We start from the raw sequence: 24,266 nt of genomic DNA, 5'->3' as shown, positions 1-24,266 counted from the left end.
GAGAGAGAAAGAGCACACCAACAGGGGAGGAGCAGAAAGAGGGAAACAGGATCCGAAGCAGACTCCGCACTGACAGCAGGGAGCCCAACACGGGGCTAGATCTCATGAACCGCGAGATCATGACCTGAGCCAAAGTCTGACGCTCAACCAACCAGGGGGACTTGGTTGCTAAAACAGATCACTTACGGGGAGGGAGAGAAGGTTAAGAATAATCTCCTGTGCAGTTTCTTCAGCACGTGTGTTTGTGTCCAAGTGTGAAATGTTAATGCGTTAGAAACGTGCTGATCGTTCTGATCGCAGAAACAGAGCAGGCTCATTCTAATTAGGGAGATGCAGAGGCAGGAGTAGAAGAAAGGACCCATGGCCCCACCATCTGGTGACTTCTTGGAAAGCAGCCTGGGCTGCGGCAGGGGTGGGGGCGAGTTGCTGGGGCGTTGAGAGTCCCAGCAGTCAGTGATTTGCCTTCTGAGGGTGTTTAGGGAACATCCGCTCTGAGCCATTCCTGAGCCTTTCTTGTGTTCCGGGCATAAGGAGGAGATGTCCAGAGCAGGTGCATGCAACCCTGGTCTCTAGCAAGCAGGTCCCTCATTCAGAAGCAGGAGGAGGGATGCACGTGGAATGATCACCTCTCTACTTCTTCTGCAACTCAGATCCTCCTTCCTGCTGGAAGCTGCCCTTGACCCCCCCACACCCTGAATGCTCCCCGTGGGGACTCGCAGAGGGCGGCTTACCACACCCTCGCTAGAGCATCCCATATGAACCTTACTTTTTGTTTGTACCGGGCTCCATTTCCCCTCGTCCCTCTTGTCTGCACCTGTGAACCCCTTAAGTCAGGCAGCAATGTAGAGAGGAAAGTGAAGCCTCGGGGACACAAGAGACCTGGCTTCAGATTGGCCCTGAGCCTCACTTTCCCCATCTGTAAAATGGGCATCGTAATGTAACTCCTCAGAGGGTTGGGAGAATCTGGGGAAATGAACGTAAAGGGTCTAGTTGCTCGCCTGGGACACATTAAATGCCTGATAATGGCCGCCTATTAATGGTGCTGTACGTAGAGACTTGGTTGTATTTTTCATGTTAGCAGGTGTGGAGGGCATGTCAGGGGTGAATGGGGGGCACATGGTGGACAGTGGTCAAGGGTATGATTATCAGGCTCTGCCGGGGATGTGCAGAGAGCTGAGCAGCTGTCTGGGTTGTTGGGGCGGCCGCACGCCCCAGCTGTGGGTGAGGGCTGGGCGTGTTTCCTTCGGGTGGAGAAAAGCCGTTTGGATTTCTGTTTTTGTGCCCCTCAAAGGATGAGCTCTGTGGCCCAGACCCTTCCCTGTCGGAAGAGCTGACCTCCATCCTCAACGAGCTCACTCAGCTGAGCAAAAGCGAGCATTGCAAAGTGGCCCTCAGAGCGAGACAGGTAGGGTCCTGGGGAGCGTCCTTCCCGCCACGCACATCCCTCACCCCGCACGGCCCCTCTGCCGCCATCCCACGTCCTGATCCCAGGGCCCGGCCCTTGGCTTACCCCAGCCCTCTGTCCCCTCCCCCTGCAGATCCTGATCGCCTCCCACCTCCCGTCCTACGAGCTGAGGCACAACCAGGTGGAGTCCATTTTCCTGTCCGCCATCGACATGTATGGCCACCAGTTCTGCCCGGAAAACCTCAAGGTGAGGCCGCTTCCTCCCATCCACCTGCCACAGAGCTCACACTGTGGCCCAAGGCTGGCCTCGGGGAGGTGGGCTCCCCGTGCCCTCCGTGTGCGGGCACCTGCCTTCAGAGCACGGTTGCAGGTACCAGTGGTTCCGTCCAATGTGGCCAGGGCTGCCCGACGGGACCTCGGGGAGCCCGAGAGAGGTTCAGTCCTGCAGGATGGACAGAGAGTATCAGGCAGCAAGGCTCCACCCCCCACCCCCCGAGGTGCAATTGTATTTTATTTGATTTTATCGAATTTTATTTATTTATTTATTTATTTATTCATTCATTCATTCATTCATTCATTCATAAATGTTTATTTACTTTTGAGAGAGAGGGGGAGGTGGGGAGGGGCAGAGAGAGAGAGGGAGAGAGAATCCCAAGCAGGGCCCATGCTATCAGCACAGAGCCCGACGCGGGGCTCGAACTCACGAGCCGCGAGATCATGACCTGAGCCAAAATCAAGAGGGAGATTCTTAATTGACGGAGCCATCCAGACGCCCCCCCCCCCCCACCGGGTGCAGTTTTAAACACTCAGATGTGATGGAGCTTACTAGGAAACCAGGAACACTCGCACGGCTGAGTTACGGCTTCATCTTTTGGGTTTCCCCGAGCCCCCAGCTTTGGATCATTTGCGGGCCTCCAGGTACCCCCTCCGCATCTGGAACGGGGAGCCCCAGGTGTAATCCTCCCAGAACTGCTCCCACTACGGGCCTGGAGCACGGACAGAAACCACCGCCGGCTTCCCCTCCCTGCCCCCACCCCTCCACTCATCTTGGTGAAAACTTGGTAACATTTGCCTCTTCTTCCCCCTTCCCATCCTGTAGAAATTAATACTGTCAGAGACGACCATATTCGACGTCCTGCCCACTTTCTTCTACCACGCTAACAAGGTCGTTTGCATGGCGTCCCTGGAGGTAAGTAGGAGGGAGGACCCAGTAACAGCACCCATAGCGAACATGCAGGTCCTGACATCCACCGCCCGCCTGCTGTGCGCCTGAGCCCGGGCCACGCGCCTCGCGAACGGGACCTTATCCTTCTCTCCACAGGGTAGGTACTGTTACCTGCCCATCTCACAGAGAAGGGCGTTGAGGCTCAGAGAGGTGGAGCGTCTGGCCCGAGGTCCCCCGGCTGGGGAGTGGCACGACCAGGGTCTCACGAGGTCTCTGACCAGGGCGCTTGCTGGTAACCCCCGTTTTCTCAGGTGCCGGTCCGGCCTCCTCCAGGCAGGGCACGTTGAAATGCTAACCACCAAGAGCCAAGGCGCCTCCTGCAGACTCTCTGATTCCCTGCGTTACATACCTTTGGAAGACTTGTCTGCTTGAGCCATAGAGCAGGAAGGAGCCTAGGTGACAATTTAAGGCGACCTCCCTGTCACCGGTCCCGATGGGGCAGACAAGGCAGTGACCAGCAGCAAAACTCTCCGATCTTGGAGTCTTGGTCCCCTGTGGTCCCCACTCCCTCTTCTGCCACCTTTTAGACCCCACGGGTCACCCATCCTGGTGCTAGAACGTTGACTGGGTCTCCATGGAGACTGTTTGGGGCTTTTGCGTATGCGATGGCCCCAGACTCTCCTGGGCCTGCAGCCTTTACCTCCTCCCTGGTTTCAGCTCAAAGAATCCTTCTCAGGTCTCCCTGTTTCCGGCAGTGAGGCCACGTAGCGCTCTTAAGTGCCTTTCTTTCCCCCCCCTTTCCAATTTTCACTTATGTTGAGACCCACTGTGTGCCAGCCTCTGGGGAAACAGCAGGGGAACAGCCCCGGTCTCTGCCCTAACGGAGCTTCTCTCTGGCTGGGGAGATACACACACACACACACACACACGCACTAAATACAACGGGCATGCTGAGAATCGGACAGCAGAGTCTAACCTCACCGGGAGGGAGGTTCGGCTCAGACTCGGATGAGAAAGTGATGTGGAAGCAGGCAGCTAAGGAGCAAGTCAGAATTGGTGGGAAGCAGCACAGAGGTTCCAGTCAGGGGGACCAATCTGTGCAGAGTCCCGAGCTGTGTGACCTGTGGCCCGTTGCTTTCCTTTGCTGGACATTTAGGTTCTCCTGCTGTAGCGGGGGCAATAATACCTACCTCACGGGGTTATTGGAAGATAAATGAGTAAGCACTGGCAGGAAGCACTTGGTCCTCATTATCCAGTCACCTGTCCTATTGGGGGGGGGGTGTCCTCTGTCAGGTGGAAAGCAGCACCCCACCTTTGCTTTTCGGTGCGCTGAATCCCGTTTTTTTCTGTCTGAGAATTTTCCACAGCGCTTTGAGCATTCTTTCACTTTGTCCGGCGGGTTTATTGAACACAATCCCGCCTCTTCTCCCTGACTCAAGAGGCGCACCTTGAATATTACGTTGTTACTTGGTCTCTTGAGATGTGGAGAGTTTTGGTCCTGCTAAAATGTGTGCGTGTCCCCCAGACCAGCCCCGGGTTCAATGATTCACTGGGAAGAACCGCAGGGCTCAGCAGATAGGCGTGCTCGTGGCTGTGAATTGTTACAGCGAAAGGACGCAAAGTACGATCAGCAAAGGGACACAGCGTGTGGGGGTGAAGTGTGTGGGGGAAGCCAAGTGAAAGCTTCCAGTGGGTCCTGTAGGCGCTTTTTTTTTTTTTTTTTAGTGTTTGTTTATTTTTGTGAGAGAGAGACAGAACGTGAGCGGGGGAGGAGCAGAGAGAGAGGGAGACGCGGGATCCGAAGCAGGCTCCAGGCTCCCAGCTGTCAGCACAGAGCCCGACGCGGGACTCGAACCCACGAACCCACAAACTGTGCGGGACTCGAACCCATGAACCCACAAACTGTGAGATCATGACCTGAGCTGAAGTTGGATGCTCAACTGACTGAGCCGCCCAGGCGCCCTTCCTGTAGGCACTTTTAATTCCTCAAGCAATGAGTTATGACAACATGTTTGAAATGAGGCTCGGAGACTCGGTGCCTGGGGGTTTTATTGGGGGTTGGTCCTGGCATGTAACTAAATTCCGAACTCCCAGAAAGAAAGCATATGTTCAACATAAAATCATCGTATAGCTTGGGTGCCATGAACCATTCTTATCAGGGAATAGTGGGAGCCCTCCCAGATCCAAGGTTCCTGATGCTGACCAAGGGCCTTTCGAAGGATAGCAGTTAGGCCTGCTATGTTAACTTACTGCACACTTCTTACATTCCCTATTCAGTTAAAAAAACCTCCCACTGTCTAAACTCTAGAACTGTGCTATCCAATATGGCAGCCACTGGTGACATCTGGCTAACGAGCACTGGAAACATAGCTTGTCTGAGTTGAGCTGTGCTCTAAGTATAAAGTGCACCCTGGATTCCAAAGACTTTGTGTGGAGAAAGAATTTCAAATATATCAATACTTTTTCTGCTGATTACCTATGGAAATGACATTACGTTAGGCATTGGGGATGAAACGAAGTCTATTATTAAACATTTTCACCTGCTGCCTGTTTTTTAAAGTGGCTACTGGAAAATTTGAAATTAAAATTGCACACGTGGCTGTGTTACATTTCTCCTGGATGGCGCACTCTAGAGTAGGAGTTGGAAGTGATAGCCTGTGGGCCACATGTGGCCCCCTGCCTGATTTTATAAATAAAGGTTTATTGGAACACAGCCACGCCCATTCATTTACATATCATCCTTGGCTGCTTCCAGGCTGCGACAACAGAATTGAATAGTTGTGACAGAGACGACGTATCCTCTATCTGTCCCCCAAAGTCCAAAATATTTACTCCCTAGGGGTACCTGGGTGGCTCCGTCGGTTGAGCATCCGACTCTTAACTTCAGCTCGTGTCATGATCTCGAGGTTTGTGAGCTTGAGCCCCGCATTGGGCTCTGTGCTGAAGGCTTGGAGCTTGGTTGGGAATCTCTCTCTCTCTCTCTCTCTCTCTCTCTCTCTCTCTCTCTGTGCCCTGCTCGTCGTGCGTGCACACTCTCTCTCAACATGAACAAAAATAGGTAAATAAAACACATATTTACTATCGAGCCCTTTGCAAAGAAGGTAACCTTGTAAAGAGTGAGCAGACTCTCTCTTTGCTACTTCGTAGGGCTCATTTAGAGAGGGTTTCTGGTATCGCTCCAGCCTGAGTTTTCTCTGGTCTGGAGGGCCCTCTGCGAGAATGTCTTCTGTGCCTCTGCTCCGTTAGGTTTACGTGCGAAGGGGCTACATCGCCTATGAGTTAAACAGTTTGCAGCACCGGCAGCTCCCAGATGGCACCTGCGTGGTGGAATTCCAGTTCATGCTGCCCTCCTCCCACCCAAACCGGTATGGAGTGGGGCGCACCCGGGGGGAGGGGTGGTGGGTGTTTCTTTTCTCCCTGGCCACCATAGCCCTGTCTCTGGAGGGACCCAGCGAGTATGCTGGGGAGGGACCTCAGGAACGCCACTTCCCCACCGTGGGATCTCCCTACGTCTCTGTTCTCTCATCTGCAAAAGGAGATAATCCAATGCCTGCCCCATGCACCTGTACTTCCCAGTGTGGAAGCCACTACCCCTGTGTGGGCTCCTTAAATTAAATCGAGTGAGATTCAATGACACATTCAGCTCCTCGGGCCTACCTGCTGCATTTAAAGTGCCCCATAGCCACATGTGGTTTGTGGCTGCCACGTGGGATACTGCAGTTCTAGAACATTCCATCACCGCAGAACGTTCGCTCCGGTGGCACGCTCCTAGATCCTTATGGGGAATAAGTGAGATAAGGCCCACATGGCTTTTAGGGGCATGCCTGGCATGCAGAAAGCTGTTGGTGAGCATTAGTGATCCCTGTGATGGTTATCGCTATGCCATTGGTCGGGCACCGTGAACTTCCACACCCTGTTTCATTCAGCCCTCACCATCTGTTGGCCAAAACTGTGTTCCTATCTCCGTTTAGGCCCTGGGGCCTCCCCTTGGTATATGCCCAGCTGTACGCAGGGTAGGGATTCGAGCCACATGCCTCACTCCAGAGTGCTCTCTGCAGCACCCGACGGACCTCTGGAGCCACCAGCCGGGGCCGGTGTTGGCCTGTCTGGATCCCCACGATGTGCTCAGTTGGGGACATCCTGGTGTGCCTCTGCTGTTCCCTCATCATGTCTTTTTTTAATCCATCTTATTTCAGGACCCAAAGTACCGTTCTGGTCAGGTAGAATGTGTCACCTTCCGCTAAAGCAATCACTCTCCCTACAGTGTGGAGAGTTCTCTTTCCCTCTTCCCTCGCCCCTCGGTGTCTGGTTCTCCTGGGGGTCCCCGCAGGCTTTGCTTGTGGCTGGGAGGACGGTCTCATCATGACTGGGGCGTTGAGTTAACCAGATCTTGGGTCCGTGTGGGCAATAGTGTTCATGATTTCTTTTTTTTTCCTCCCAAGTTTTTATTTAAATTCAAGTCACGTGTAGTTTAGTATTGGTTTCAGTGATTCATCACTTACATACAATACCCAGTGCTCACCACGACAAGTGCCCTCCTTAATGCCCATCACCAATCTAGCCCATCCCCCTGCCACCTCCCTCCATCAACCTTCAGTTCTCCATAGTCAAGAGTCTCTTATGGTTTGCCTCCTTCTCTGCTTTTACCTTATTTTTCCTTCCCTGCCCCATGTCCATCTGTTTGATTTCTTAAATTCCACGTATGAATGAAATCATACGGTATTTGTGTTCCTTTGACTGACTTATTTCGCTTAGCATAATACCCTCTAACTCCATCCACAACGTTGCAAATGGCAAGATTTCATTCTTTTTCGTTTCTGGGTAATATTCCAGTGTGTGTGTGGGTGGGGGGAGCGGGGTATATTTGGATCTCTTGGGATTTCAAAATCTATGTTTTTCTTTCCATTGCCTTTAAGAATAAGGGTGTTGCTTTGGTTTTTTTGAAAAACAATTTTTAAGTTTATTTTGAGAGAGACAGCATGAGTTGGGTAGGAGCAGAGAGAGAGGGAGAGAGAGAGAGAGAGAGAGAGAGAGAGAGAATCCCAAGCAGGCTCTGTACTGTCAGCGCAGAGCCCAACATGGGGCTCGAACTCACAATCTGTGAGATCATGACCTGAGTCGAAATCGTGAGTCGGACGCTTGACTGACTGAGCCACCCAGATGCCCCAGGTGTTGCTCTGTTATGGGCGAAGGAAAGAAGTGCTTCTCCATGAGGCACCTTCTTTCATATTTATCATTTATTTTTACCCTTCCTATTTCAAAAAAAAAAAAAAAAAAAAATGGGGGGAGATGATGGTATTTTCCCCGATTGAGAGAAAAGGGGATAAAGTGCTTGTGGCCCTGGCATCGTTTCGGGGACAGTGGGAGGCATGGTGAAAGGGCTTTGGAAACTCTGTGCCCGCGAGGAGGCATTCTGTTCTTTGCCTTAAGAGTCCCACCCAGTTAGGAAAGGAGGGCTGCTTTCCTAAAGCCTGTGGATCAGTCGCACCTTGTTCCTTAGGAGGAACCGACATATATATCTGGGTTATTCGTTGTGACCACCAGTGTGGTCACGGGGTCCTATTTTTTTTTAACGTTTATTCTTTAGAGAGACAGAGCATGGGTGGGGGAGGGACAGAGAGAGAGGGAGACTCAGAATCTGAAGCAGGCTCCAGGCTCCGAGCTGTCAGCACAGAGCCCGACGCGGGGCTGGAACCCACGGACCGCGAGATCGTGACCTGAGCCGAAGTTGGAGGCTTAACCGACTGAGCCACCCAGGCGCCCCGTACAGGCTCCTGTTTTGACCCGCACAGACACTGAGGCCTCTGGAGGGGGTTCCCTGACCCTCTCAGCTCCTTGTTGTGGCTGTTGGCTGGGAGCACAGGAAGCTTGCTCTGGGCTGGTGGCTTCAGGGCACACTCTGCCTGCTCTCCCCCCCTCCCCGTCCCCACCAAGCCCTGCTTCTCAGGGCCTTCGGGAAGGGCTGCGATGACTGAAGTCCCACCTCCAGGAGGACCCGGCTGGAGAGCCAGGCGCATTGTTTCTTTGGGTCAGGGGACCAGTGCAGGGAGGTCAGAGGCCAGCGGACCTTCATGCGGGGTGCAGCCAGGACTGAGGGCCAGGACCACGGTGCGGGGGTGGGGGGGGGAGCTGTGAGCACAGCTGGGAGGCAGGAGCTGGAGAGAGTGGCTGTGCCTGCGGGCTGCTGGTTGACCCCCAGGAAAATGGCCCAGCCGGCCCACATCTTTCCTTTTTTTTCCTCCCCCAAGAGAAGTAAGGCATCTAGACTTAAGAAAAAAAAAATTAAATCCTTCAACTTTTCGCTCCGAACAGGTAAGTGATGTGTAGGAAGCTATTAAAAATGCTGCAGGGACTGGGGCGTCTGGGTGGCTCAGTCAGTTAAGCGTCCGACTCTTGCTTTCAGCTCAGGTCATGGGATCTCCAGGCTCGTGAATTTGAAACGCGTGTCAGGCTCTGTCCTGATTCTCTCTCTCCCTCTCTCTGCCCCTCCCCTGCTCTTTCTCTCTCAAAATACATAAGTAAACTTAAACAAAAAATTAAAAATGCTGCAGGGACCCAAGTCACCTGCGGGCTGAATTCAGCCCATGCTTCTATGCCGGTTTGCTTCTCTGTATTTAGCTGTCCAAGAGCAGGGAGCCTGGGGGAGGGGGTGGGGAGTGATTTCTGGGGTACCCAACAGGAAGGCACAGAGGCCCTGTCCCACCTGGGTCCAGCGTCTCCAGGAGCACCCCAGACTCGACAGGTGGCTGGGAAGATTTATAGGGCTCCGTATAGGTCACGCTCACGGCTGTGACGTCGCAGTGAAAGTCCGCGAAGTGGGGCACCGTCACCAAAAGGAAGAGGGTCACGGGGGTGAAGTCCCCAGGATGCCTGGTGCAAGAGTCCTCCCCAAGGGAGCCCCATAGGATGTGCTCTGTTCCCCTAGCAAGCTGTTGTGATGGCCTGTGTGCAGTGCGGTCAGGCAGCTGGTTAGAGACCCAGCGCCCAGGGTTTCTGCTGGGGGCTGGTCGTGTAGACACCCTCTGCCGAACACGGGGATTTCTGCTGAAATCCCCGACTCCAGAAGGAAGGCAGGTGTTCTGCATAAACCACACGGCACAAACATTTGGAGCACGGCGAGCCTCTTGTATGATTCAGGGAATGGTGGGAACCCTCCCCAAGTTCCCAGACACCAGCCAAGGGCCAGTCTTGCAAGGAGGTCTCCTTTTCAGGAGAGCAGGCCTCTTTTCAGCACCCCCTCTCGTAACCCCTTCTTCACTTGATTCCAGGGCTCCAGGGGATCTGTCTGTGTTTGTTGCTGGTGAGCTGCCAGTCCTGAGGGCAGTGGCCAGCTAAGCTCTCACGGGCAGCTGGCCTAGGGGCCGCTTTTGGTTCCGGACCCCTGTCCCAAGAGCAGGTTTGATGGAGAGGGAGGGACTGGGAGAGCGGAAGCCTGGCGTGTCTCTCTAGAACCAAGCCTGCCCTTTCACCAGCCGCCTAGGGCTGGGCTGTCCAGGAGAAGTTGGCACTAAGAGTGTTCATGCTCTGTGGCTGAGTTCACCGTTCTGGATTTCCCTGGGACCATGGGGAGGCTGGACTTGTCTGCACGCATGCATGTCTGGATCGTTCGTTCATTCATTCATTCATTCATTCATTCATTCCCTCCCTCGCTCGTTGCACTTAGTCTGTACCAGGTCCTGAGCAATCAGAGAAGACTTCCCAGCCCCATGCCTGGGTCGTTCAGTCGGTTGAGCTTCCAACTTCAGCTCAGGTCATGATCTCACGGTTCGTGAGTTCGAGCCCCACGTCAGGCTCTGTGCTGACAGCTCAGTGCCTGGAGCGTGCTTTGCATTCTGTGTCTCCCTCTCTCTGCCCCTCCCCCACTCACAGTCTGTCTCTCTCAGAAATAAATAAAAAACATAAAAAAATAAAAGGACTCCTCAGCCCCAGACCCCAGTCCGTTCCGCGTGCAATTTTAAGCCCCACTGTGGGAGGGCTCTAATGCTAGTCTGGCTCATCGAAGCTTCCAGGGCAGGAGCAACTCTTGGGGCCAGGTCTTCAAGCAGCTGCATCAGTCCCCTCCTCTGGTCCCCCTGCAGGATGGCCGTGCCCATCAGTGTCACCAACCCCGACCTGCTGAGGCACAGCACCGAGCTCTTCATGGACAGCGGCTTTGCCCCACTGTGTCAGCGGATGGGGGCCATGGTTGCCTTCAGGAGATTTGAGGACTTCACGAGGTACCCAGAGTGGCCCAGTCTCCCAGACACGTTGAGCAGAGGGGCCAGGCAAGCTTCTCCTGGCCCCCACCTGTTCGTTTGTGTGGCCTGCCCGTATTTAAATTCTGGCCATGTGCTTCCTCGCCGTGAGACTCTGAGCAAATTACTTAACCTCTCTGTGCCTTAGTTTTCTCATCTTTATCGTGGGGATAAGAGAAGGATCTACTTCATGGGATCACCAGGAAAATGAAATGAGATGGAGTATATTAAACATCGTATTTCAAGTGTAGCTAAGGGATAGGTGGCATTCTCAGTAAACATCAGCGATCAGTCCTATTAGTATCGCCTATTTTCCACCCGTTCCCGTGTGCTGTGCCTCGTGCTTGGGTTATCTTGTTGTAACTCCGCAATGGCCTTAGTTGATTTGGTGAAGTGAGGTATGAGGGTCTCCCGGCCAGTGACTGGGAACCCAGCTGATGCCCCAGAGCACTGGACACCCTTTCTTTTATTCACGATCTCAGATCACATAGGTAGGTCCCTTCTTCCCTTTGGGGAAATACCCCATCAATGGTGCCTTGGACCTGGTCAGGAACCCAGTGAGCCCTGGGCGGAGTTGGATGAGCTCCTAGAGCCATCGGTGGGAAAGGGGAAGGACCCAGTCCTTCCATCTGGCCAGAGTGAAATCTTGACCTATGACCTTAAGGAGCCGGCAGCCCCTCAGCCCTACCTCTCCACCCCACACCCCCAGAAACTTCGACGAAGTCATCTCCTGCTTTGCCAACGTGCCCAGGGAAATCCCCCTCTTCAGGAAGGCCTGCACTCCCTTGTACTCTGAAGAAGAGAACAAGGTAAGTCTCCTGAGCAGGGAGCCTGTCCAGGAGGGGGCAGCCTGGGACCCCTGACGCCTCCTGCCCCCTGCCCTTATTTTCTCCCCCAGAGCCTCAGAGAGGAGCCAATCCACATCCTGAATGTGGCCATCCAGTACGCGGACCACCTGGAAGATGAGGAGCTGGTGCCGATTTTCCGGACGTTCGTACAGTCCAAGGTATGCCGGCCGTGCCTCTGGTCCCAAGTCACTGAGACAGGAAGGAAGGGCTGCCGTGGCAAGGCATCCCATGGGCCCGAGTCCTGATGTGCACTTCAGAGCCACAGACCCGGCTTCCCATCCTAGCTCTGCTACTCCTGGGAGCCCGTAACCTTGGGCAGAAGTAGCCGAACGTGGTAGCGCCTTGGCTTCTCCCCCAGTAACGTGGGGGCAGAGTTTCTCCCTCCCCGGGTGTCGGAACGACCTAAAGGCAAAGTATGTGCAGTGGACGTTTGAACGACATGGGGTGAACTGCGCGGGTGCGCTCATTCACAGATCTTTTCCTACACGGATTAGGGCTATGAATGTATTTTTCTCTTCCCTGTGATTTTCTTAACAACGCTTCTTCTCATTGGCTTACTTTATCGTAAGAGTATAGCATATAATACATATAACATGCAGAATACGTGTTAACTGACTGTTGATATTCTAGGTAAGGCTTCGGGTCAACAGTCGGCTGTTAATAATTAAGTTCCTTGGGAGTCGAAAGTTATACGTGGATTATCGACTGTGCAGGGGTCGGTGCCCCTAACCCCCGCGTTGTTCAAGGGTCACCTGTACACTCCTTAGCCCGCGCAATGATGAAATGAGCCAGTGTATATATGCCACTTCACAGAGGCATTCGATGAATAGTTTGGGGTCTTGGGGGGGAATGCTTTTTGTCAAAATAACCCAGAAAAGTCAAATCTTTAAATAGTCACTTACGCTGACCGCCATCTATGCAAAGAACTTGCTTTTATAACCGTGTGGCAGTTGTGAGCATGTTTTCTCACCCGGGCAGTAGGGACAGCTGTTGTATATGCTCAGAGACCTCAGCTGCGAACAGATGTGGGGCAGCCTGGCAAGCGTAGGTGGTAGAAACAGTGGGAAGGCACTGTGTGACCTCGGGCAGGTCACTTTACCTCTCTGTTCCTTAGTTTCCCCATCTGTAAAATGGGATGCTGAGATTTCTGAACTCCTAAATTAATCCCAGGCACACTGCCCGGCTGTTAGTTCTGAGTTGGTCTCAACTTCCAGACCACTTGGAAATTTTTAGTTGTTGGTTTTTAGTCTATTTACCTGTACATTTGTTGTGTTCTCCATAGTATCCAAGTGGGAGGGACACTTATTACCTCCTCTGACTCGGTGTCCCTCAGGGAACCTGGGGCTTCCTAGGCAGAAGATGGGGGTGAATGATGCTGAGTCCCAGATAACGCCATGGAAGCTTAGGGACGTTATTGTCAGTGATTTACTTAGTCTTTACTTGATTAATCAACATATGTAGGGGGCGCCTGGGTGGCTCCGTCAGCTAAGCGTCCAACTCTTGGTTTCGGCTCAGGTCATATCTCACGGTTTTAGGAGTTTGAGACTCGTGTCCGTCTCTGTGCTGGCAACACAGAGCTTGCTTGGGGTTGTCTCTGTCCCTCCCTCTCTTTCTGCCTCTCCTCCAATTGCGCTATCTCTGTCTCTCTCAAATAAATAAATAAAATAAATGTAATGATGTTCATTGTACAAAATGTTTAAGGTGCAGACAAATCTGAAAAGTAGGTTTTATTTATTTATTTTTCAACTGTTCAATTTTTTCAAAATTTATTACTTTTTTTAATTTTTGAGAGAGACAGAGTGCAAGTGGGGAAGGGGCGGAGGGTGAGGGAGACACCGAATCTGAAGCAGGCTCCAGACCCTGAGCCGTTGGCACAGAGCCCGACACAGGGCTCAAACTCACGGACAGTGAGATCATGACCTGAGCTGAAGTCGGATGCTTAACAGGCTGAGCCACCCAGGCGCCCCTGAAAAGCAGGTTTTAAAATGAAACCCACAGCCCTACAGTCCAGCCCCGGGATGAAGATACTGACGTGTTTCCCTTTGGCTGGTTTCTTCTTGACATAGCTGATGTTCTTACTCAAGTTACACGTGGCGTCCCATGGCGTTGATAAGGCAACATTTGAGCGGTTGCGGTTAGCCCTACCCTATAACCAGATCAAATGATGCTCACGATAATTGGTGTTTCTTGCCTGGAGAGGGCAGAGTGGAGGGAAAAGTATGGGCAGTGAGTGATATATATATATATCTATATAGATATATATAGATATATATATATATCTATACGTAACATACCAAAGAGAGGAGGGCTACAATATATACCTGGGGGAAAGGAAGGACTTTTAATGTCCTTTCCAATATATTGCTAGAGTATTTAAATTTTTTTTTACATTAAGCAGATACCTACATACATATTTTCACATACACACATTAATATACATATACATTCCCATGCACACACTGATGCACATCCTTAGTTGAGAACTAATGATTCAGGCTCCCCCTAACCAGGTTAGTTTTGCCGCATTCACATCCTCTTTGTTTTGTGGTTTATCTTGTTCTCTTTGCAACCAACGTTCCATGAAGTATTCTTTTTTTTTAAAGTTTATTTATTTTGAGAGAGAGCACGAGCAGGGGAGGAGCAGAGAGAGAGAGAATCCCAAGCAGGTTCCGCACTGTCAGTGTGGAGCCCGATTTGGGGCTCAAACCCATGAACTGTGAGATCATGACCTGGGCCGAAACCAAAAGTTGGACGCTTAACCAACTGAACCACCCAGGCAACCCCCATTAGGTATTCTTTTGTGTTTGTCTAGTTACGTCTTTCTGAAATGCGCTAAGACAACTCATCTCCCCTGATAAGTTTCTTTACCGTATGGACAAGTTAAGCAAGAACTGTATTTCCTTGTCTTTTGGGTTTTTTCTTTCCCCTTATATAATACTGTATGTAATAATATTTCATTTAGGGATTAACTAGAAACAGCTTTGTACTTTTTCTTGGATGCCTTCCTATTGAAGTTTAACATACAGAAAAGGGTACAAATCATAAATGTACAACCTGGTGAATTTTCATAGTGAATTCCTAAGTATAACCAGCATTCAGATAGAAAAAAATGAATGTTCCCAGCTTCTCCTTGCCAGAGATAACCGACCACTAGCCTGAGTTTTAACAGTTTGGATTAGTTTCATCTATTCTGGAATTTTGTGTAAATGCAGTCATACTGCATATACAAAAAGTATACTTTTTTTGTTTCTTTACTCAACTTATCTTTTTTTTCTTTAAAGTTTTTATTTTTAAGTAATCTTTATATCCAGCGTGGGGCTAGAACTCACAACCCCAAGATCATGAGTCACGTGCTCTTCTGACTGAGCCAGCAGCCAGGCACCCCAACTTGTCTTTCTTTTTAATATAACAGTGACCTCCCTCCTCAATTTTATTAAAGATTTCATAAAAAAAAAGATTTCATGATATGTTAAAGAATTGTATGTCTATGTATATATATTTTTTAATATAGCAGCTTTATTAAATATAATTCACATACTACATTATTCCTCCATCGAATATGTACAATTCAGCGCTTTTTGGAATATTAGTACAGTTGTGTAACCATCATTATATTTCATTCTATCTATTTATTATTAAAAAAATTTTTTTAACGTTTATTCATTTTGAGAGACGGAGAGAGACAGAGCACGAATGGGGGAGCGGCAGAGAGAGAGGGAGACACAGAATCCAAAGCAGGCTCCAGGCTCTGAGCTGTCAGCACAGAGCCTGATGTGGGGCCCGAACCCATGGCCCATGAGATCATGACCTAAGCTGAAGCCAGATACTTAACTGACTTGAGCCACCCAGGTGCCCCACTATTTACTTTTTTTAAATGTTTATTTATTTTGAGAGAGAGAGGGAGAGAGGAGGGACAGAGACAGAGGGAGAGAGAGAATCTTAAGCTGGTTCCATGACCGGTATGGAGCCTGATATGGGGCTTGATCCTGTGACTGTGAGATCACAACCTGAGCTGATATCGAGAGTCAGACTCTTAACTGACTGAGCCATCCAGGCACCCCTAAATATATTTTAGAACATTTTCGCCATCACCACCTACCAAAACAACTTATTAGCAATCATTCCCCATTTTCCCTCAACCAAACACCCTCCCCATCCTGGGCAACCATTAATCTACTTTCTGTCTCTATGTATCTGCCCATTCTGGATGTTTCATATAAATGGAATCACGCAATGTGAGGTCTTTTGTGACTGGTGTCTTTGACTCAGTATCATGTTGTCATGGTTCATCCATGTGGGAACTTGTATCAGTACTTCATTTCTTTTTGTGGCTAAATACTATTCCATTACATATTTGGTTTTTAATGCAGAAAAACATCCTTGTGGAATATGGACTCCGAAGAATCACATTCCTGATTGCCCAAGAGGTCAGTGTGATTCTCAGTGCATCTGTGTGAGTCTTTAACATTCCTTAAGACTCGGTGCCGTTGATTTGATGTTTACTTAGTAGATGGGGGTTGAAGAGAGCAATCACTAGAAAAGAGAAGGTTTTCAAAGGATTCATTCTGGAAACCGATGGGGTTATGGCTTTTAAAAAAAATCACAAAACAAGTATTTGTATGAGTCTTACTTGATTTCATTGTCTCGTCTGTGGGTTTCTTTTGCAGAAAGAATTTCCGAAGTTTTTCACATTCAGAGCAAGAGATGAGGTATGATGTAAAGAAAGCAGTGATGCTGTTCTTGCCTCCTTGGCATCTTTGATATTCGGGAAGAGTATAGTCCCCAGTCCTTGAGGTACCTCCGTTTTCGAGAACGGACATGTAACTTTTGTGTAAACTCCAGCCTTCCTCTGGGATTGTGTTTCTCTGTGGAGCTGAGATCCCATGCTTCCTGCCCTTTCAGCCTTCACTCTGGTTTCTCCCTCATCTGGATCACTTTTGTCCTCAGATGGCTCTCCCAACCTCTTTTTCTTACGTTCTTGCAGACCGGCTGCCTGTTTTTATAAACGGAGTTTGGCTGGAACACAGCCACACCCATCTGATCTCCTGTCTTCTGCTGTGGCTTTCTTGTGCCAGTGGCAGAGATCACGTGGCTCTGACCGACCGTGTGGCCCACCAGCCTCATATATTCCCTCTCTGGCCCTTTAAGTAAAGCTTTTGCTCATCCCTGTTCTAGAACAGGCAGGCTTACTCCCATCACACACTCCGGACTCCATCCTGTTCGGCGTGCTGTGGTTTAATTTATCCAAAGCCTTCCATGTCTGCGTAAGACCCGTCCTTTCTTTCGGGTCTTCATCTTCTCCTCTAGTTCGGTCTCCAGCACCGTCTGTCGCTTCCTTTCGGGGACCGGCTTCCACAGAGAAACCAGCCTTTAGTGACTTCCTGAGAGGTACCCTGTGCTGTGACAGAGAAGAGGGCGTGCTGGCAGGCGCTGGGGACCGGGCAGGCTCACCTGGGAGCCGAGAGGCTCGTGCCGGCACTCAGGTCTTACAGTGCTCGTGGCTCTTGTCTGGACCTTCCCAAACCCTGAGTCTCTTGAGCCCTAGAGCTGCCCACGGGTGACACCGTGAAGGCTACATCCCCTGAGTGCTAAGCTGACGAACACCAGGGGTCTGCAGGACAGGGCGCCCACCAGACAGGCGGGCGGCCCCAGTGTCAAATTCAGCGTCTGTCTGTGTGTCTGTCCGTCTTCGCTCTCTGGCCGGCCCGCAGTTTGCAGAAGATCGCATTTACCGTCACCTGGAACCCGCCCTGGCCTTCCAGCTGGAGCTCAGCCGCATGCGCAGCTTCGATCTGACCGCCGTGCCCTGCGCCAACCACAAGATGCACCTGTACCTGGGTGCCGCCAAAGTGAAAGAAGGCGCGGAGGTGACAGACCACAGATTCTTCATCCGCGCCATCATCAGGCACTCGGACCTCATTACGAAGGTAAAACGTCGTGGAGTGTTTCTTTCTCCCCCTGAACCTGTCCCTCGCGCGCTGGCCTTCCCTTCGCTCTGTCCGCGTGAAGGGAATTGAGCAGGTAGCAGAGTCCTGGCGTACTCAGGGAGTTGCTTGTATGTGCCTACTGAGTGCGCGATCATTTTCCAACACAGCCAGAAAAGTCACCCCTGATTCTGTTGCGAGCTTTTCAAATCACACTGGAAAGTATGGTTTTTGATTAAAAATTTTTTTTCATGTTTATTTGTTTACTTTCTGAGAGAGAAAGAGAGCGAGCCGGGGAGGGGCAGAGAGAAAGAATGAGAGAGAAATCCCAAGCAGGCTCTGTGCTGTCAGCTCGGGGTCCGACGTGGGGCACAGACTCACGAACCATGAGATCGTGACCTGAGCCAAAACCAAGAGTTGGACACTTAACTGACTGAGCCAGCCAGGCACCCCTGAAAACTACTTAGAAAAAATTTTTTTAATGTTTATTTTTGAGAGAGAGAGAGTGTGAGAGCGTGGGAGTGTGAGCAGGGGAGGAGCAGAGAGAGAGGCAGACACAGAATCCGAAGCAGGCTCCAGGCTCTGAGCTGTCAGCACAGAACCCGACGCGGGGCTCGAACTCAAGGAACTGTGAGATCATGACCTGAGTTGCAGGTGTAGTGTTGTGGGCGGGGCTCCCAGTGGACCAACCGTTTGAATACTGTTGCTCTTTTACTGGTCAGGGCCTCGTAGACCTCATCTCCCGTGTTGATGAAGATGGTATGCCTCATGCTCTCTCTGCCTGGATGTACGTGTGTGTGGTTTTGTTTTGTTTTGTTTTGTTTCCTAATCCTCTATTGATCGATGTTAAGCTAATGTCAGTTTTTTGCTGCCTCAGTCAACTAGCTACCTCCAGGGGTCTTATTATTTTCAGGTACAGTAAGGCTGATAGCTCAGGAAGCAGTTACCACTGAAAAGATTGTCACTCTCAGATCCCAAGAGTGGGGGCACACCTTACACAGGGAGCCACATGGGGAAGCACCAGGGGCGGCCGAGAGGCCGGGGAGGAGGGGGAAACGTGGATAAGAACCTTTGTGGTGGTTTCTGCAGGAAGGATCAGGTGCGGCAGGGTAGGCCGGCTTGGGTTTGGCTTGTTTGAATAATCTCAGTAGGTTCTGGAACTGAGGGGCTGTCTCTAGTTGTCCGGCACCTGGGCCTGAGGTGATTAGGGCAGGTGGACAGTGACTTGGAACGCGAGAGCCCCGAAGAGGAGGTGTGTGCTCTGAAAGTTGGTTGGTTTGCATTTGCAGAGTGCACTCACTTTGGGGTGAGTCGTTGACTGTCTCTCGGAATCGGTAACCCTGGAAGCGGCGGTCCCTCCGGGGTCAGGGAGGCCCCCAGTGGTCAGAGCATCACACTACAGAAGATAGAAGGCAGGGTCAGGACGCTGGACAGCCTTTGACGTGCCTTCACCTTCAGAGGCAGGGCTTGGCGTATACTCGCTGGGCATACTTTTCGGGGGAGGGGAAATGTTTTCCTCTCTCCTTGTGTGTCTGAGGCCCCGTTTCCAGCCCTGCGCCCCTTGCCTTAGCGTCCGTCCCTCCCGCTTTGGCAGGAAGCCTCCTTTGAGTACCTGCAGAACGAGGGTGAGCGTCTGCTCCTGGAAGCCATGGATGAGCTGGAGGTGGCGTTCAACAACACCAGTGTGCGCACCGACTGCAACCACATCTTCCTGAACTTCGTGCCCACCGTCATCATGGACCCCTTCAAGGTCTCGCCTCTGGGGAGGCACTGGGTTCAACTTTCCCTGGGCCTGTGGCTGCAGGTGGACAACCTCCTGTCCATGAAGTTCCAGAGCCCTGTTTTTGCCACCCCCTTAGGGTTATCCCTGTTCTGATGTTCACCCTTTCCCGGGCAGCATGCTTCACTCTTGGGATGACGCGAATGCCCCAAATTTCATCCCTGGTTCCTGGCTCCTCGGGCTCTTGGGGACCGTGTATAGGAGGGAAGGGGATAGAGAACCGTTCTCCCGTGGCTGGTTCTTCATGAACAGGCAGGGTTGGTGCTGGTGATTCTGGGATGAAAGAAGTCCTGGGACGTCAGCATGGCATCTGTGGGGTGCAGAGGGCCCATGCTGATGCCCCGTCTCCATCAACCCACATAGTTCCCAGGAAAAGAAAATGCAAAGGCTCGAGCTACGAGCTACACGGTGCAGATAAAGATTGATATAATGTAGGTACACTAGCTCTGTTACCAGTCTCAGTTTCCTCATCTGTCAGTGGGGCATAAAAATGCCACCCTCTCGGAGTAATTATGAGATGAAATGAGATCATGATCTTCGTGTACTTAGCACGTGGCTATTTCTGGGTCCGTACTGTGTCACAGGTGTTTTGCCTTCAGTGTCCCTCATCGTTCCGTTATTATCACAACTATTTATAAATAGCTAGACCTGTATATTACCAGTGTGCCTGGATTGGGGCCTGAGAGTGGAATTGCTGTGATTTGGGGGCAGATCGAGGAGTCCGTGCGTTCCATGGTTATGCGCTACGGCAGCCGGCTGTGGAAACTCCGCGTGCTACAGGCTGAGGTCAAGATCAACATCCGCCAGACCACCACCGGCAGTGCTGTTCCCATCCGCCTGTTCATCACCAACGAATCGGGCTACTACCTGGACATCAGCCTCTACAAAGAAGTCACCGACCCCAGATCTGGAAACGTAAGGCTGGGCGGGCCCACAGAGCCCCACCTCAAAGTGCAGTCGGGGTCCGTCCGCTCGAGAGAGCAAGACACAGACTGAAATGATGTTTGGTGGCCATCTGCTGGATCGGGGTGGCTGCTTTGAGTTTACGGTAGACGTGTCAGCTTCTGCATGCCAGGTGTTCATTCCTCTGGGAAGGAGAATCAATCCAAAGTTTGATCCATTCAAGGACCGATATTTGGGATAAGATGCGGAGTGCCGTGGGTCACCGTCGTGCAGCTCCCATAAGGCTGGCTCACTTAGGGCAATGGGTGTTTTCCCCAGCCGTGTTTTAGAACAGATCTTTGTAAACCAAATCAAATATCCCATTGACTTCCATTACATCTATAACTTTTTATTTGCAAGCGATTAAAGAGTATCAGGAGGTTGGAAAAATAGTAGAGGGGAAAACATTACTGCAGAGAGTTCCCAAGCACCCTTGACCCGACCTCCCCCAATGATAGCAACGTAAACAATGGGACCTTGTCATGACAGGCAGTTGACGTTGGTACAGCGCTAATAACACACATGCGGACTCTATTCAGATTTCACCAGTTTTTGCGCGTGTGTAAAGCCCTATGATAGTCACATTTTTGGAGCTACGCTCCCATACCTGTCACCGTCCCTTCTCGTGCTGGTTGCCCACAGTGGCAGAGGAAAGAAGATTAGCTCTCTGGGGCGTGCGCTTTGTCACGTGATGTGATGTCCTTTGCTTCTTTCCGCCGCCTTTTCGTTGAGGAGGGTGGGAGTAAGTTGGACGGGAGCGTGGCTCTCTGGGAGTCCCCTCCTTCACTCTGTTTCTCTTTCTGTCTTCCCAGATCATGTTTCACTCCTTTGGCAACAAACAGGGCCCCCAGCACGGGATGCTGATCAACACTCCCTACGTCACCAAGGATCTGCTTCAGGCCAAGCGATTCCAGGCCCAGTCCCTGGGCACCACCTACGTGTACGACTTCCCGGAGATGTTCAGGCAGGCAAGTCCTGTGGCTTTCCTGGGGCACCACCCCGGGTCCCCTCAGGGATTCCACCCGCCCCACACCCCTCCCCGTCCTTAGTTACTCTCCTGAAGACCCCAGCCTAAAGAACTCCGTATTGGGAATGCCTTCCTAGCGTTTTGTCTAAAATGAACCTACTTTCCTCCGCATGTTAGAAAGTCACGTAATCCAGAAGCTTAGGAAAATAAAGGAGCGTGGAAAAAAAGAAAAAAGTGACTCATGGTTCCGTGTCCTAAAGACACATTGCTTAATAATTTTGGTGTGTTTCCTCCTGGCCTTTTGAAAGCTCGCTTATTAAGAGCTCGTTTGTGAAGGTCTGTGCCTGCCACATTCCAGGCACCATGCTATGGGTCGGTCGACCCTGAGGAAGAGGGTGGGGTCACTCACTAGCTTTAAGGAACTTTTAGTCTACTTTTTAAAAACAGTGTCTTATTGTGTTTTCCTAGTGATTGAAGTGTTCACTGGAAAATACAGGAAAATGGGTCTCAGCAAATAAAATTCCACCCTAATGGAATCCATTCACTGTTGTCAGTGCAGTATCATTCTTTTATTTACTTTTGAAGGAAACGGAGACAGAGCATGAGCAGGGGAGGGGCAGAGAGAGAGGGAGACACAGAATCCGAAGCAGGCTCCAGGCTCCGAGCTGTCAGCACAGAGCCCGATGCGGGGCTCGAACTCACAAACCGCGAGATCATGACCCGAGCCGAAGTTGGTCACTTAACTGACTGAGCCACCCAGGCGCCCCCATCCCCTTTCTTTTAGATAAAGAGACAGAATAGTATGGACAACATTCATGCCCAAATGAATAATTCAGTATAATTCCAGAGGGGTTTTTTTGGTGAAACTGCAAAACTCGTATGGAAAAGCAAAAGCTGTGAATAGCAAAAACAAAGAACTAAAGGCAAGAGGACTTGTCTTAACAAACGTCATCACTTGTTTTAAAGTAGCAGTACTTTTTTCGGTGTACTGTTGCAATAGAGCCAGACAAGTAGACCAGTGGAACAGCATAGAGCCTAAAATCAGACCCACTCACAAACAGCCTTGACCGAAGGCAGAGGTGGGATTGTGAATCAAGGGAGTGCACGTCACCGAAAGGTACAGTAGTTCCCTCTTATCCGTGGCTTCGTTTTCCACGGTTTCAGTTACCTGTGGTCAACGGCAGTCTGGAACCAGAGGTTCCTCCTTCTGACGTGTGGTCAGAAGTTCAGTGTTAGCCTAACGCTATGTCACAGTACCTACATCAGGCATCTCACTTTAGCCCATCGTGTAGGCATGTTATCATCTCCTGCCATCACAGGAAGAAGGGTGAGTTTAGTACAATAAGACATTCTGGGAGAGAGAGAGAGAGACTGTGTTCACATAACTTTTATTATAGTGTATTGTTATAATTGTTGTTTTATTATTAATTTTACTGTGCCTATTTATAAATTAAACTTTATCATATGTATAGAAAAACAACGGCATATATAGGGTTCAGTACTGTCAGGGGTTTCACGCATCCGCTGGGTATCTTGGCGCATATCCTGCATGGGTAAAGGAGGATTTATCTAATTGGAAAAAGTAAGTTTTGATTTCTACCTTATCTAGCACACAGAAATAAATTTCAAGGGGATTAAAGCTACTTGGAGTCAGTTTAAAGCATAAGCTGTAACAGGAAAAGACCCATAAACTTGACTATATTAAAATTTTGAAGTTCTTGATGCAAAAAAGGAAAGATGAGTCCCAGCTTGGAAGAATATGTTTCAATGCCTATTACCAGCAAGGGATTACAACAGATTATCTAAAGAGCACGTATAAATCAGTTAGAAAAAAAAACAAAACAGGGAAAACTATAAAAAATATGGACGGGAATTACAAACAGGAGGAAATTGGCAAAAAAGAAACTCCCATGGTCGATAAGTGTATTCAGAGGCTCTCCTTAATAATCAGTAGACAACAGATTAATACCGCAGTATAATTTCACACCCAGCAGACAGGTGAACGTTAAAATATTTGACAAAACAGGTATTGGCAAGTGCATGGAACAAAGGAATTCTTATGCCTTCTTACTGGACCTGTAAAGGGTCTTTAAAAATGAGAGAGCAGGGGGCGCCTGGGTGGCTCAGTTGGTTAAGTGTCCGACTTCGGCTCAGGTCATGATCTCACCGTTGGTGAGTTCAAGCCCTGCGTCGGGCTCTGCACTGACAGCTCAGAGCCTGGATGGAGCCTGTTTCAAATTCTGTGTCTCCCTCTCTGTCTCTGCCCCTCCCCCACTTGTGCTCTGTCTCTCTCTCTCTCTCTCTCTCTCTCTCTCAAAACTAAAAATAAACATAAAAAAATGAGAGAGCAGTTTGGTAATATTGATCAAACTTGAAGCTTCACCAACCCAGTGACCCAGCAATTCCGCTCCTCGGTACCTACCTGGCGAGACTCATCCAGGTTTATAAGAAGAGACCATCAGAATGCTCGTTACGGCCTTATTGTTAGTACTGCAGAATTGGAAGCAACCTAAATGTTCCTTAGAAAAGGCTATGAATAAGTAAATTATGATCTACTCACACCATGGAAACTGAATAGTAGAAAAAATGAACCAGAGTTAAATTTCTCATTATGGATACATTTCTCACACCTATGGGGGAGCCGATGGGGCAAGGTGCAGAAGGATGTGTCCAGGGCCAGACCATTTATTTAAATTTTAAAATCATGCAGGGGTGCCTGGCTGGTGCGGTGGGAAGAACACACAACTCTCGATCCTCACGTGGGGCTCGAACTTATGACCCCGAGATCAAGAGTCACGTGTTCTTTCCACTGAGCCAGCCAGGCGCCCGGCATGTTTTAAATGTATGCATATATAATGCATAAAAACATGCACGGGACTAGTAGACGCTAAGTTCAAGACAGACAGTTATCTGGGGTTGGGGAGGGGTTGGAGGGACGGGTTGGGGAGGGCTACACCAGGGGCCTCAACTGCATTTTTCTTATTCCTTTAAAAAAATTCAT

At 50.4% G+C, this 24,266-nt stretch overlaps 1 protein-coding gene across 2 annotated transcripts in view; it reads left to right on the top strand.

Annotated features, from left to right (window-relative positions):
• ACACB (acetyl-CoA carboxylase beta) overlaps positions 1-24,266 on the top strand; it is a 100,274-nt gene that overhangs the window by 58,123 nt on the left and 17,885 nt on the right. For both annotated transcript variants that reach the window (XM_030336138.1, XM_030336139.1), the window contains exons 24-36: positions 1,292-1,405; positions 1,539-1,652; positions 2,505-2,594; positions 5,817-5,935; positions 10,649-10,786; positions 11,514-11,613; positions 11,703-11,810; positions 16,023-16,079; positions 16,320-16,361; positions 17,364-17,579; positions 19,171-19,326; positions 20,068-20,271; positions 21,111-21,266. In XM_030336138.1, the coding sequence (XP_030191998.1) occupies positions 1,292-1,405; positions 1,539-1,652; positions 2,505-2,594; positions 5,817-5,935; positions 10,649-10,786; positions 11,514-11,613; positions 11,703-11,810; positions 16,023-16,079; positions 16,320-16,361; positions 17,364-17,579; positions 19,171-19,326; positions 20,068-20,271; positions 21,111-21,266 (1,614 nt within the window). The remainder of the gene's footprint in view (positions 1-1,291; positions 1,406-1,538; positions 1,653-2,504; positions 2,595-5,816; positions 5,936-10,648; positions 10,787-11,513; positions 11,614-11,702; positions 11,811-16,022; positions 16,080-16,319; positions 16,362-17,363; positions 17,580-19,170; positions 19,327-20,067; positions 20,272-21,110; positions 21,267-24,266) is intronic.

The sequence above is a fragment of the Lynx canadensis genome, chromosome D3 (genome assembly GCF_007474595.2).
Source record: "Lynx canadensis isolate LIC74 chromosome D3, mLynCan4.pri.v2, whole genome shotgun sequence".
NCBI classification, from domain to species: domain Eukaryota; kingdom Metazoa; phylum Chordata; class Mammalia; order Carnivora; family Felidae; genus Lynx; species Lynx canadensis.
Note: the sequence above shows the minus strand (reverse complement) of the source record. Positions and strands in the feature narration are given on the sequence as shown.